The 15949-nt window shown below is 40.1% G+C and overlaps 1 protein-coding gene across 1 annotated transcript in view; it reads right to left on the bottom strand.

The window, feature by feature from the left end:
• Positions 1-15949, bottom strand: part of P3H3 (prolyl 3-hydroxylase 3) — a 383658-nt gene that overhangs the window by 85036 nt on the left and 282673 nt on the right. Inside the window, exons 11-12 of the mRNA XM_044079609.1 lie at positions 3174-3324; positions 1743-1860 (exon numbers count right to left, since the gene is read on the bottom strand). Coding sequence (XP_043935544.1) covers positions 1743-1860; positions 3174-3324 — 269 coding nt within the window. The remainder of the gene's footprint in view (positions 1-1742; positions 1861-3173; positions 3325-15949) is intronic.

Below are 15949 nucleotides of genomic sequence, written 5' to 3' on the forward strand. Positions count from 1 at the left end.
TTACTGTAGGGTAAGAAGATGTGATAGATGGATTAAGGAACAATCCAAGCGAAATGAGTTAGTAAGAGTGAAGGCCAAGCTTTACAGGTGCCCTCCAATCACTGCAGAGCCTTACTGCATGCCATGTATTGCACCATTGCTTTTTTATACAATGCATCTATTTCATGCAACTGTACATGTCACATGACATCCCTAGACTAGTATAATATAGCACAGTGTATACATTATCTGTATAAATGAAAAAGACAACCTAAGGTAAGGGCTGAACTATACTGTGCAGAGTGTCTTTAAGTAACTCATAAGGCTCAGTCAGCATGCTCATCAGATGTCATGTGATTCTGGCTTGCTCGTACAGTTGGTACATCTGGCTTGCTCGTACAGTTGGTACATCTGGCTTGCTCGTACAGTTGGTACACCCTTCTTGCTCGTACAGTTGGTACAATGTTTGTAAAGCATGTGGTTGTTTACTTATTGGCTATTAGATGTCTGTCTCTGTCCATCTAGCAAGTAACACTACAAAGCAAATCTGAACCCAACTGCCACAGCAGTACATGTATAACACCATAAATTCATTGATTGCAAATTGCTAAGACATGTTTTGTTTTTTTATTTGTTTTACTTTATTTGTATTCATTTTCGGGTCTATATTAGATCATGAAAGTGTTAATACTTTGAATGGGTTAATATCGAAACGAAAACAGTGAACGCTGAAAATAGCGAAGCTGCAGATAACCAAATTTTTTCCTAGGGAAAGAATTCAGTTGTTTGTTTCTGTGGCTTCGCTATTTTCAGCACTGTGGTGGAAAGTTACGGGTTGGGTTCAGGTAAGTGTGCAATTGTGTGGACGTTAGGGTTAGGGTGGGTTATGTGAGTTAGGGTTAGGGCGTGGGTGAGGTGAATGTGCGATAGTGATAGACTTTAGGGTTAGGGCGGGGTATGTGAGTTAGGGTTAGGGTGCGGGTGAGGTGAGTGTGCAATAGTGACGGACCTTAGGGTTACAGTTTGGGTTAAGGATAGTGGATAGATAGTACTGTATGTACAGTTTAGTGTAGGGTTAGATGTAGGATTTTAAGTGTATGTGTGTGGATTGCTGTTTTTTTGGTGTGCTTGTGTTGTGTGTGTGTTTCTCGGAACAGTGAATTTTTTCCCAGGGAAAAAATTCACTGTTCTGAGCTTTCAATGTTTTTAGATTTCGTGGTTAGAAGTTCGAGGTTGTTGTATTCGATGATGTGCTGTTTTGTTGAACTGATATAGACCCTTTGTTTTCCATGGTAGAGCACTTATCTCCTTGGACCTTTTTCACATTCAAGTGACTTGCTAAGAGTCAGTGGTTTTAAACGTATACATATAAATGCACTATTATGAACAAATGTAATCAGAAAAAGGTGGAGAATCATTATCATTTTTAAAAACAAGTAAACAATAACATTAATAAAGCAAATGAGAGTGCGTGTGTTTGTGTGTGCGTGTGTGTGTGTGTGTGTGTGTGTGTGTGTGTGTGTGTGTGTGTGTGTGTGTACGTATGTATATATATGTGTGTGTGTGTGTGTGTATTTGTGTGTGTGTGTTCAATATTTATGTATGACCATAATGGTGTGCAGATAACATATCTCATGTGTAAATCTGTTAATTTAGCTGTGCATGTGATGTCATCTCAGCAATGAAGAGAAAAATGTGTGAAGTATGTGCATTAATGTGTGAACACATGACTATTATGGTGACCAACCCCTCCTGGCTTATACCTGTAGTCCCGGAAGACATAGGCAGGAGGTTCTCGCCAGCATTTCTTCTCTTCAGGATCCAGGATACAGTTGTCAGCATGAACGGCGTGACTGAGGTCTGACCGATTTTCCTGCTTACCTGAAAAAAAAAAATATACCGCACAGATTTCCTAGGGATCTTTTCAAAGAAAGACAAAACAGTGGTTTCGTGCTAAAATGGTAATAGTTCTAAATGCTACTGCAGTGGCATATATCAGCAATGACATAATTGGGATCACCCTTATACTTCTAATGATATTCCATTTGAATCATAATACGGGTCTACTTCACATAATCGACCCACACTTCACTGAAACTCTTTTCATAGAGATGAAAAGAGAAAACATTAAATAAAATGAATGTTCACATCAGTGAAAAATTCCCCAGGGAAAGGAAGCAGATGGCCAATGTTAGGAAGCTGCCCTTTTCCCCACTGTAGTGCAATTTCTGAGTTAGTATATATAGTTAAGGGAGTGTTGGGGGCACAGCCACCCACTGGGATGGGTTTGACGTACTGCTGTGTGTGTGTGTGTGTGTGTGTGTGTGTGTGTGTGTGTGTGTGTGTGTGTGTGTGGCATTCGTAAGGTAGCCAAGTGCTTCCTTTCCCTGTGGTATTTTTTGCTGACTTGACTGTTAGCTTTATTGAACATTCACTCTTTTCATCTGTATGAAGAGTTTCTGCAAAGTGTGGTTCGATTATGTAACATAGACTCCATAATACAGAAATTTGTCTCATCCGTACACACTTCTGTGAAGACCCTGTTAACTACAAGGACTAGACATATCACTCACCAAAACTCTAAGGTCATACAACCTCAAGGAAGAAGAAATATTAGGTACTCCTTCGTTGGTGAGGCTCCCCATGTGAAGAGTGCAGGAGGACTCGCCTTGCAAAAATACCATTCATAGCTGCCAAATTTTCATACAGGTACACTTCAGCCAAATGCCTTTACTAAGTTTAGTGAGGTGAAGGCTGCTTCAATTGAATAGCATCTGTCAATGCGGGATGCAACCAACAAAAGGATGCAGCTTAAATCCAAGCATATACATTTTCTCACCAGTGTAGCTGTGTGGGGACTCACTGTCTCTGCTTTTAGATAAAACTGAGCCAAATTTGGGGAATACATGAGATCCTTCTCTTCAACTTTGAATGCTACAGTTATAGTTATCTGTATAACCAAGTGGTTACAGTAACACAGTGAAAAGGAGCTAGATTCAATACACTTGTGTTCGAGTCTTATAGACTATGTTTTGCATGCACTCTGGCTGAGTAAACAGCAAACAAATGTACCAACAAGGTATCTCTTCATATGTGCCATATCTGGTTCTTACGTGCATAACAAAGAATAAATAAATGCGGCATCCTATTTAAAAATGTAGCATGCCAGTTTCACACCAGAAATTGAAGATTACCTTCAGCTGCAGTCCTGCAGATGAGCTGTGTGAAGGAGAAATAGAGAGGATTCTGGGTATTGAAGTAGGACTCTACCAGCAGTCGCACCTTTTCTGTCACTGTATGGTACACAAGTGCTCCATCCCACGCCACTGCTTGCTGTAGAGCCAGCTAGTAACATAAAAAATGCAAGCATCAAGCCAGAGTCAAAGTTCTGCATAGGTTCTGTATCAGCAAATGCCCTGAAAAGCAAAATAAAATGGAACAGTAAAGTCTAATTATCCCCACAGCGGTGGAAAAGGCTTGAGGAGTCGAACGGTTGCACTATATGGGGAAGAATTACTTGGTCCTCACTAATATGATAGAGCGCTGCATACCCCCTAGTGTAATGTCCTCCCTGGTAAGGTAAGAACACAAAATGGTCTCCTTTGAAGTAAAAATAAAACTCGGAACCCCAACTAACCCTGGAGTGTTTAGGCACTACACTAAGGCTAACCTCCTACTATTAATTGATAACCTGGCAAAATTTCAAGTCCCCATAAACCCTGAGAACACTGCTGCCTATGCAGAAACCCTGTACAAGTATGTTAATAGCTGCATACAGGCAACTCTACCCACCGTGAAGAAGTACAGAACTAACTCAAAAAACAAGCCATCCTGGTGGAATCACAAAATCAATAGCCTGTATAACAGAAGGAAGAAAATCATGGCAAGAATTAGAAGGTGTAGCACCCAGCAGGATAAAAGCACTTCTTATCAAATTAAGCAAACAACTAAGAAAACAAATAAAGTTTACTAACACCAAATTTGAGGTAAATTTGGCTTCTGAGGCTAAGGATAATCACAAGGCTATGCCCGCAACCTCAAAGGCAGCATACAATTGTGACAGGAGCTCATTGTTAATGGAGTCAACTATACTGAGCCAGAAGATATAGGAAACCTACTGGCAGACAAATTCAGATTTAACTTTACCTCTGTCTCTCCCTCAGGAAATACCATCATACATAACTCCCCCTACTATCACTAGGAAACAGTAGTTCCTCAATGCTGTCTCTATGGCCAAGAACACTGCATCAATGAGCCCAGAAAATATCCCAGGATGCCTTGTAAATAGCATGTCACATGACCTATCAGGCCCACTTGAGTCACTATTTAACCACAACCTCCGAACAGGCCTCATGCCTCACAAATGGAGAACAGCAACTGTCATCCCTCTGCACAAAGGCAGGTCATCTACAGACCCTGGAAACTACAGACCCAGAAGTCTCACTAGTCTCATATGCAAAGCCATGGAAAGAATTATCAGTGAAAGGATCAATAATGACATAGGCAACTTCAGACACGCAACCCAACCCAGTTTGGTTTTTGACAAGGGAAGGTCATGCCTACTACACCTGGTGGACTTCTTTGAGAAGGTCACCAAAGCCAATGGATGAGGCCAAAATAGTTCACACTACCTACATTAACTTGGCCAAGGTATTTGACACAATACCCCTCTCGGGCATTGTTGACAAATTCATGAGATTAGGTACAAACCTGTATGTCTCCCAGTGGGTAGCCAACTGGCTCACAGACAGAACCCAGAAAGTTAGAACTGGGGAGTCCACCTGTATAAACAGGCAAGTCACAAGTGGAGTCCCCCAGGGATCGGTCATGGGATAACTCCATTTTGGCATCTACTTCTCTGAGGTCAAGGCCAGTCTCAAGGGTCTCTGGTCGACCAGATCTGCAGATGACTGCAAATTAGGATTAGGCACAAAATCCCCCTTCGACACTAATGTTGCCCATGAAGGGATGACACACACAAATAACTTATGTTAGAACCATGGACAGTAATCTATCCTTTCACAATCACGTGTCTGCAGCAGTGAGGAAATTATTCTATGCTGTGCAACTTATAAACAAAGGTATGAGATCTAAGTCCAAGGAGGTCAGTGTTCCACTGTATTTGGCATTCATCATTCCTATCACTGAGTTCAATGCCCCTTTGGTATGTACCTAACCAGGCACATCCAACAATAGGAATGTCCACAGAGGTTCCTCACTAAAAGAATACATGGCATAAGTAACATGTTCTACGCAGACCACCTCAAAGCCCTATCCCTGTATTCTGTCTCTTACAGGCTATTGAGGGGAGGTCTATACCTGGCATACAAGACATTACCCCACTCTAATAAACCTCCTGTATGCCCACAAAGCAAACAGCACCAGAATTATCCATTCCAAAGACATAAACCTTGCTGTGATATAAATAGGACCTGCTGGAGAGAAAGGTTTGTATCCTAGACACTACCCCTTCTTCAGAACAGGCTCCCCATCCATGTGAAGCAGAGTTCCTCCATAACCCAATTCAAGCATAACTTGAACAATTGGACAGGGAACAGGAAATTCATCCCTGGTTTGGCACCTATGTATCTAATGGCCACGGGCAGCCTGCAAATGTTAGTCTCCCAAGCTCCTGCGTATAAATGTTTCATCTCCCAAGCCCCTGCTTACATTTATCAAGGCTACCAGAACTTGTCAGAGATTTGCGGGTCCATGACTATGAGTCAGAGATATACAGTATGTTACATGACCCACCATGTTTATATATATAAATGTGCATTTATTTCCATCGGAGATAAAAACTTAAAAGACTGGTTATATCGACAACCAAGGGGTAACACTATCAACCGAGAAAATATAATTTCACTGATATTACATAATTTATCTTATATTAAGTATATGTGTAGATAAAATATAATTTCACTGATATTACATAATTTATCTTATATTAAGTATATGTGTAGATAAAATATAATTTCACTGATATTACATAATTTATCTTATATTAAGTATACGTGTAGATAAAATATAATTTCACTGATATTACGTAATTTATCTTATATTAAGTATACGTGTAGATAAAATATAATTTCACTGATATTACATAATTTATCTTATATTAAGTATATGTGTAGATAAAATATAATTTCACTGATATTACATAATTTATCTTATATTAAGTATATGTGTAGATAAAATATAATTTCACTGATATTACGTAATTTATCTTATATTAAGTATATGTGTAGATAAAATATAATTTCACTGATATTACGTAATTTATCTTATATTAAGTATATATGTAGATAAAATATAATTTCACTGATATTACGTAATTTATCTTATATTAAGTATACGTGTAGATAAAATATAATTTCACTGATATTATGTAATTTATCTTATATTAAGTATATGTGTAGATACCAATAAATACTACATCATCAGATGGACATGAAAGTAACAGGATTACAAATAAGTACTAGCAACAGTTTCACACCTAGACAGATTTTCCTTAGTCAGAATCAAACCACGAACCTCTTGTTTAAGAGGTGAATACTTTAACCATTATGCCAACCTCTGACATACTATTTAATGCATAACTTGTTTTTCTTTTGGGTCCAGTTATTTGGTAAGTACACTGTATTATCTGGGAGTCACAACAAATTATTGTATGTTTCACTAGCAAAACCAAAAACAAATCTGAAAGATTTTTGTTTTACTGTCATGAATGGGAGACTCAGACAACTTTTCAGAATTTCTTCTCTTAGATGCAAAGTACAAAATCTTCAATTAATTACCCGCTGATTGCGCTAATGACAAAATTTGGATGAACTGCTTTGACAATGAAAAATGTCAACAATGAGAAAAGCCTTCCTGCAAGTGCAATTTACAGATGAAGCTACTATGGAAACCCTGATTTACTCCTTACTGTGGCTAATCTTTGCTCTCTTTGTTGCTATACTCCCTACTGTGGCTAACTTGCTCACAAATCAACTGTATAAAGCAAAAAATGCAACCCCTACTAACAATGTTCACCATTATGTAATGCCTCAACCTAAAACTGTAAAAGATGTGTTCATAGGGTTATCATATTTGGTTATATGAAAAAGAGGATGAAAAAATATTTTTTCTTCCTCTCAGGGTTGCCAGATTCTTCACACTAAGTGAAGAGCAAAAAAAAAAAAAAAAAAAAAGGGTCTTTAGTCTTTAATGTGGCGGAACATCACGGTTCAGCATTAAAGACAAGTAGCTCTGTATATTTTTGATTGGCCCATATGCTGATATACGAGCCAATCAAAAACTCACACAGCGGACCCTCTTTTGTTCAATGCGGAACATCAAGCAGTTCCGCATTGAACAGAGCTCCTTTTTCCATTTTTTTGATTGGCTTGTATGCCAGTATACGAGCCAATAAAAAAAAAAACAAAGCGAAAGAAAGAGGAAATAGGGACGTCTGGTTTTTGAAAATTCTGCGATTTGTCTGGGTTTTTGAAAAACCCAAACAAATCGCCGAATTTTGAAAAACCGCCCGGACAGGACCCCAAAAAGAGGACATATCCTGGAAAACCCGGACTTATGGTAACCTTATGTGTTCAGTCTATGTAAATATGTTAAATCTTAAACTTCAATTCTATGTTACTAGTCAATATTAAGTTTGCTACTATCTACTTAAATTTGAATGATTCTGTATACACCTTATATTTTGCTTAAAATTTAACTGTGGAGCTTTTCTCCCCGGGCCTCTGCTGAAAATGGACATGCATCCAGTTGGACTTTCCCAGTGAACAAATGTAAAATAAATAAATAAATAAAGAAAACTACTTTATAATTTGATGTCTGATTACTTCTGAGTGTAAACACTGATGGGGGAGCTATACTACCACTATCATCCCCTCTAATTTGCCTAAGTCTAGGACCCAGTCCACCAAGTCGAATCTGGTTTTGCAGTCTCCTGCTTGTGCTCCCTCTGAACCAGCTTCTTCCTGTAGTCTAAAACACCCATCATGGAAAACCCTTTTCTTAGCTGCCATTATCTCAGCAAGGAGGATATCCAAACTAAGTGTTCTTTGATGCAAAACACTGTATCTAGTTTTCCATAGAGACAGTCCTTGTAGATGTTTCTGTAGTCTGCGGAAGATTCCAACACAAAGTGACAATCTGCACCACAATCAATCGGTTACTGAACCAGTCAATAAAAAAATGCAGTTATATTCAAAGAAGGAATAACAAAAGCAAAATGGAACAGCATAAACATCCTATAATCGTGTATAGTGATTGGCATAGAGTGTAATAACACAGTTGTAACGCTGTGATAGACATCCTTCGTATCACTGTTGCAGTATTCTTTATCGTGGGATATCCTGACGAGAATAGCCTAATATACGGCCAGTATAACAACGTCTTTACACCTTCCAGGCACTGTACTTCACACGTATAACCTACTTGCAAGGTGTAAGGAACATAAGTGATGTATGGATGCCTAATCTTCAGAATGTCTTTGCCACCAGTCTGAATGCTACCTCTGAATTCGGTCTGTATGCTATTCATAGAGCTGGCTCATCTACCCAGCCTTCTACAGATAAGTGCCACATTGGGGTTCCTTCCTTTCTTTCTTCCACCTTGCAGTTTGTTTTCATGTCAGTCAGGAAGGGAAGATCTGAGAGTGGTTGGCAGATTCCCCAATAAGACAGACATGAGAAGTGACTTTTTTGTTTGGGTGCTACGCATGACCATATTCAGCATGACATCTGTCAGGCTTTTGTCCCTAAGACACCCTGCAGTCATCTGCCAACCCTCTTTATTTATTTGGAAAACCAGCATCTGAAGTTATTGACCTGGGGTACCATGGTTGAATCTGCCTGTCCCAAAGTTTATTTGCCTCTTAAGAAAAAAAGCTAAAAAAGCAAATACTAATCCTGCTGCTGTCCAGCCTCCACTGTACATCTCCCTTGGGTTGGATGAAGATCCTGATGATCAGCTGGTGCTGATACCAGTTCCTTCTGCTGTGACCCATTTGGAGGCCGACATGGAACTATTTATTTGTATGTCATCTGAGGTTGTACATATGTCTGGTATAGATGTAGAAGGGGAACCATGGCTGATTATATCTAAACACCTGGGGTTTCCGAAAATTTTAGTTATGGAGGAGGTGCCTGCTACCCTCATTAAATCTAGGCAGAGGTCTGAACCTCCTAGATTTGTTAAAGTAGTTGTTCCTTTAAAAAGGAAAAAAAAAACAAAAACAAAAAAAAAAACAAACATTTGGCCTCCATGTCTGTTGATCCTCATCAACAGCGGCCAGACTTTACTCAGCGGTTGTTTCATGCGTTATCCCCCCGAAGCCCCCACAAGTTTTGTCCACCCATGCCTCTGCTTTCTGGATTTCCACCCCTTCTAAGAGATCTAGGGGTTTTGACTCTTCTGATGAAGAGATGGATTCTGGTGAAGAATCTTTGTCATATTCCTCCCAGATCCACTCCCCTCTGGCCCTGGAGTCTGATGAAGATGATTCTTTGTCCCCTGACTCTCATATTGCAGAACTATCCTTTAGTTTTACAGTGGTTTATATGATGGAATACTTTAAGTGGGACTGTTCTCAGGTTTCTGAGGTTCAAAAGATGTATTATGTACTCTTGCCAAAGGACTCAGTCCTTCCTGTCTTAGCTGCCCTTTTGGATACATTTATGACAGCTTCTCAGGCTCCTGACTCTCTTCCTCTGGCCCTAAGAAGCCAGACGGATTTTACAAAGTTCCTGAGGATCATAAATACTCATAAAAAAGTCCTTCATTGATCCTGCTGTGGTTTCCATGTCCACAGATAAACTGTCCAAACTGCTTTCTTCTTCTAAGTTTTTATCCTCTGGCAAGGACAGACATGCTATGGAGAGGTATGGGAAAAAAGTGCACACTTATGCTACTTTGGATTTTAGGGCTGTTAATTATAAAACCCACATGACTAGATATGTTGCGGCTCTTCCCTCTCACTTGGGATGGGGGGGGGTTCAGTTATATGCCTGATTCAGACAGTACGACTTCTGCTCTTTCTGTTTTGAGCTCTGCCTCTCAGGTAGTCCCCTATTTCATTAAATGCAGCTGTGATGCAAATGATGCCTCTTCTAGGGCAGCTGCATCTAGTTCTGTTATGAGGAGAAGCACTTGGTTGTGTCTTCAAGCCTTACAGAGGACATTACAGCCAAACATTTAGATGCTTCACTAGACAACCAGAATCCTTTTGGCACTGCTGCTGGAGAATTGTTTAAAACCCTTCAGGACATAGGCAAGGTTATGGAAGAACTGGAGTAAATTTTTGTTTCCCCTGTACCTAAGTTCCAGAGGAACTATCCATCCAAGTTTTGTCCATAGGCAGCCTAGACAGCCCAGTAGCAGCAAGACAGTTCAAGAGGCCACAATTCCTCTTTCCCTTACAAATCTGCCTCTATCTGATATCCAGCCTTCCTTTCTCCTTGGCCAGAATCCTTTGATCCCTCTGGCTAACCCTTTTCTTTCCTGTTTGGCAACAGATAACCACAGATGCCTCAGTTCTTTTCATCATCCAACACATTTTTTATGGTTTGGAAGTCCATTCCTCCATTTTATGACCTTCCTCAGGCTCTTCCTTGTCATCTTCCTTATTTTACCTTGGTTTTATGACCTTCCTCAGGCTCTTCCTTGTCATCTTCCTTATTTTCCCTTGGTTTTGTAGCATCTGGTGATTCAGAGAACCATCTAACCCACTCCACTGTCTCAGCAGGGAAAAGATTTTTATTCCAGAATGTTTCTGGTTTCAGGAAGGAGAGATCATAAAGGCCCATTCTAGACCTATCTTTTCTGAGTACCTTTCTCAAGATACCTTCCTTCAAGTTATTCAGACACTTTTCCCTCTTTTGCTTCCTTAAGCTTTTCTGGTATCTCTGGATTTGAAGGACGCTTACCTTCATATTCCAATTCACCCTGTCTTCAGGAAGCATTTCCATTTCTCTGTTTCTTCCTCTCATTATCAGTTCTCTGCTTTGCCTTTTGATCTTTCTACAGCTAAAATGGTATTTACCAAATGTCAAGCCCTGCAGACTTCAGGGAATTTAGATACTCTTTTATTTAGATGACTTTCTAATTCAAGCCCCCTCTCAGCAGCTTCAAAATCTATACTTCATTATAATTCTTCTATGCAGTGTGGGGTTCATCCTGACTCTCAAAAACTCTTTACAAATGGATGCTTCAGTGGGAGGTGTTTCTGGACATTGTGCATCTGTCAGGTACTCTTTAAGTAGATCTTTTGGCCTCCCCCCAAACAGACAACTTCCCCAGTTCTATTTCAGGTGCTACGTCCTCTGGCTTGGAGAGTGTATACCATGTTGTCTTCTTGGAAGGGGATGTTTCTGTATGCCTATCCTTCTCTTCCTCTACTTCCCAGGGTTCCATACAAAATCATGTGGGAAACACAAAAAATCTTGCTGGTGACTCCCTTTTGGCCCAAACAACACTGGTTCCCCCTTCTATTTCACCTGGCCAGGGGCAGTCATCACAACGTACCTCACAGAATGGATCTTGACATACAAAACAAGGGGTCTATCATTCACCCTCGCTTAACCACACTTCATCTGACACTTTGACTGATAGGGTTTTGATTCCTCTTTGGCAACAATTTTCTGAGTATGTGCTTTGGGTTTTGCAGGAGGCCAGAAAACTGACTACTAGAAAATCTAATGTGACTAAATGGAAGAGATTCTCTATTTGGTGTTTCAAGCATGACCTAGACACTTTTTCTGTGAGGGTCCCTATGAGCCTTTCTTATTTATATGAGTTGCTCAATGCTAGTTTGAAATATTTTTTTGTTAATGTTCCTTTGTCAGCCATATCTACCTGTCTGCCTCTGAGTCCACCTTTGGCTGAAAGGTGTCCTTCATATCAGACCTCCAAGAAAGCCTATTCCTCCTTCTTGAGGCCTTAATTTTGTTCTTGAAAACTTGACTCAGGCCCCTTTTCAATCTGCCTTTTCTTATTCACTACATCATTGTACTTAGAAGTCTGTATTGTTGGTGGCTGTTATGTCAGCCAAGAGGGTCTCTGAACTTTAAACACTCACGGCAGTTCCTCTGTTTTGGTTTTCACAAGGACAGGGTGTCTTTTTCTACCAATCATTCTTTAATGCCGAAGGTGGTTAATGATTTGCCCCTGAACTGGTCCCTTCATCTTCCCTCTTTTATTCCTGCTCTCCACAGATGTCTAGTGAGAGGATACTAAACACCTTGGATTTACATAGACTAAGACAAGACGTATCGGAAAGTCTGAACAACTTTTTGCTTCCTTTCATGCCAAGAAATTGGGTGTGGCAGTGTCTAAGCAAACCAACTCCTCTGGGATTACTAAGGCCATTTTTTTTTTGTTCATTCTACTAGGGAAGTGGCCTCTTCTGGTGCTTTTTTCAAAGGTCTGGACACTAAATCCATCCTGGAAGCTGCTGCTTGGTCTTCTGTTCACACTTTTTTCCAAACATTGTAAGTTGGATGTCATTTCTAGAGCCAGGGCAGGTTTTGGCAGGGCTATCCTTCATGGGTTTATAGAGGGTTCTTGCTTCCTCCTTCCATATTTTACAGTAGCTTTTGTACTCTCCCAAGTATAAAGAATGCTGCAACTGTCTTAAGAGAGGACATAGTACAGTTGTGTAAGATATTACCATAGATATTATCATACCAGTAGATGTCCTACTTCATACTGTTGCAGTATTCTGTCCCTCCCTCCTGCCTCCACTGTAATCTGTTGCCCTACTTCTGTCTGAGGGGTCCCTCCTCCAGTCTTTTCTCCTTTTTATTCACCTTCTGGATGTGTATTTTATTACTTTCTCTGGGGTATATCCAGTTCTCCTGGGACACTTCAGTTCTGAGGATTTCCACCTTGCACATAGGACATAAGTCTGATGCATTACACTTGAAAGGCCTTGTTATACTGGTCAGACATTAGACTATCCTCAGCAGGACATTCCAAGAGTAATGAATACTGCAGGACATCTACTGTTATGGTAAGAACCTACACATCTGTACTTCATCTATGATGGGAAGATCACTTTTAAGAAGAAAAACGTGTTGATATTGGTTGAAATTGGTTGCAGACTACAGAAAACTCTTGTCCACTACAAATAGTTTGACCCCAAAACTGCATCATCAGAAGGCAGGATCAGATGATATAGAATCAGGAAATAATTGCTACTTTTATATCATCATCAAATTTAACTACAATGAATTTTCCACAGGTTAAGTTTAATATAAACACATAAACTGATATGAGTCATAAATCTGGACCTTGAGTAAGATGACACTAATAGAGCTGTACAGAAGGGGCTTCCTAGCTGCTCTAGATAGTTTGAATTCACATACTTATGAATACACTGTGTATGCTTTCCATTTGTAGTGTAAGTGGGACAGTTTATTGCAAACTAATTGAGGTCAACTAGAATAAATGTATTAGGGTTTATAAGGATATTAACACACACACACACACACACACACACACACACACACACACATATATATATATATATAGATCCTGTACTATAGTCGACAACGGAAGGTCGTAAATGTCGAATGTCGAAGTCAAAAAATCAATCTAGGAACGGTGTTAACATGGGTTGAGGTAGGTGTACGTATTATTCTGAACTACAAACATCTCCCCTACCTCGACCCATGTTGAAACCCATTCCTAGATTGTTTTTTTGAGTTCGAGATTATCAGTTTCGACCTTCCGTTGTCGACTATACTACAGTCGAAGGAGTGCCGTTCGACCTTGTAATAGTAAACCTATATATATATATATATATATATATATATATATATATATATATATATATATATAAACAGTTCAACAGAGTACAATATTAGTACATTAGTAGAGTAATAATTAATATAAGCGCATTGCCATATATATAGCAATAGGATACAACCCTATCACAGCTCTGAAGGATACAGCCCTAGTACAGCTCTGAAGGATACAGCCCTAGTACAGCTCTGAAGGATACAGCCCTAGTACAGCTCTGAAGGATACAGCCCTAGTACAGCTCTGAAGGATACAGCCCTAGTACAGCTCTGAAGGATACAGCCCTAGTACAGCTCTGAAGGATACAGCCCTAGTACAGCTCTGAAGGATACAGCCCTAGTACAGCTCTGAAGGATACAGCCCTAGTACAGCTCTGAAGGATACAGCCCTAGTACAGCTCTGAAGGATACAGCCCTAGTACAGCTCTGAAGGATACAGCCCTAGTACAGCTCTGAAGGATACAGCTCTAGTACAGCTCTGAAGTGGAGCTACAGTATGGATGTCACAATTTCTTAAAGTCTCTCTATTGAAATGTCGGCACTTGCAATACCGAATTCTGATAAGCCAAAAGAAATAATAAAAATCCAAAGAAGACAGAATCCCAAAAATTGCTCCTCTCCTTAAAACTTTTTGTGTTATGGGGGCAAGTCCCCCTGCACCCCCCATGTGGGGGGCTGTGTACCAACTGCAAGATCACCATACCTCGGAGAAATTGGAATATTCTCCGAGAAATGGCATCTTGGACTTAATATATGTAAGTCCGATCTTTCGGTCATTCAGTCTCTATATTTCTGGACTCAGTCTAGCAGGTACTGACATTTCAAATGGTTACCTTTCTGTGGTAGTGCAAAAGGAGAAAAGGTCAGTGCAGTACGATAAAAGATAATAATGCACTACTACAAAAGGAGAAAAGGTCAGTGCAGTACGATAAAAGATAATAATGTACTACTACAAAAGGAGAAAAGGTCAGTGCAGTAAGATAAAAGATAATAATGTACTACTACAAAAGGAGAAAAAGTCAGTGCAGTAAGATAAAAGATAATAATGCAATACTATAACACAGTTTTAGTTTAGAACTGCAGACATGTCATAGCAATGTAGACTTGAGGGCTACAGTTTCTTAAACACTGCAGCTGTAGAAGAAACAGAATTATCTGCACAGTGTAGTAAACAGTATAGGGACAACTACAGAGCAGCAGATAGTGATGGGAGAACTTTGTATAGGCAGTTATATAGGTAATTCAACAGAGACGTAAGGAAGGAAAATGTTATTTGACAATGCTGTCAGGAGGGAAATATTTGAAAAGTGTTAGAATTAGGGAAATCCCAGTGCAGTGGGTATGTAAGAGACAACAAGCAAATTGATTTAGGTCACTTGGAAGAGAATATGACAATAGGTGTCCATGGCACCGTACAGCATGGGCAACTGCAGTGCTGTGTGTTGTGTGTGACTCTGCCCAGACAAGGGCAAAGTTGCACAACACAGCAAAAACTGCAGCAAGACAAAGGCAATTAACAGTCAGTAGAAATTCTCAGTGTTAGATCATCATCCTCAACCCATTTTTCTACATGGAGTTGGGGTGTCACATCAATTATTAGCAGCACTCTTGTTTCAGTGCCACTCTCCTACCTTTTCTCACGCAATCCAACCATCTGTTTGTTGGATTCAGTCTTTTCATCTTGCCTTCTTACTGTCTGTTCTAAATATTCTTTACCAGACTGCCTTCTGCTTTTCCTGCACATTCCCCTAGCCACCGTAATTTGTTCTCTTTGACCTTCTCTGCAGTTAGTGGTTTCTGCTCTGATGTCCTCATTTCTTCGTCTGTCCCACAGTGTGCATCCCACCACCTGTCTCAGGCTCTTCATCTCCATTGCCTTTAGCTTTCTCAATGTTCTGCCTTCACTGCCCAGGTTTCTGTGCCATATAGTAGTACTGGTTGCACCACTGTCTTGGTACACTTTACTTTTCAGCTTCCTTGACATTCTTCTGTCATAGACTACACCTGACACTCTGTGCCAGTTGGCTGCAGCCCCTCTGATTCTAGCTTTGACCTCTTCATTCAGATTTCCCTTCTTCTCAATCACTCCTCCCAGATACTTGAAGCTGTTAACCTCCTCCACTATTTTCCCTTCTGACTTATCAGCTTCTTCTGATTCCCCCCAT

The sequence above is a fragment of the Protopterus annectens genome, chromosome 8.part0, assembly GCF_019279795.1.
Source record: "Protopterus annectens isolate FY-2018-M chromosome 8.part0, PAN1.0, whole genome shotgun sequence".
Taxonomy (NCBI): domain Eukaryota; kingdom Metazoa; phylum Chordata; order Ceratodontiformes; family Protopteridae; genus Protopterus; species Protopterus annectens.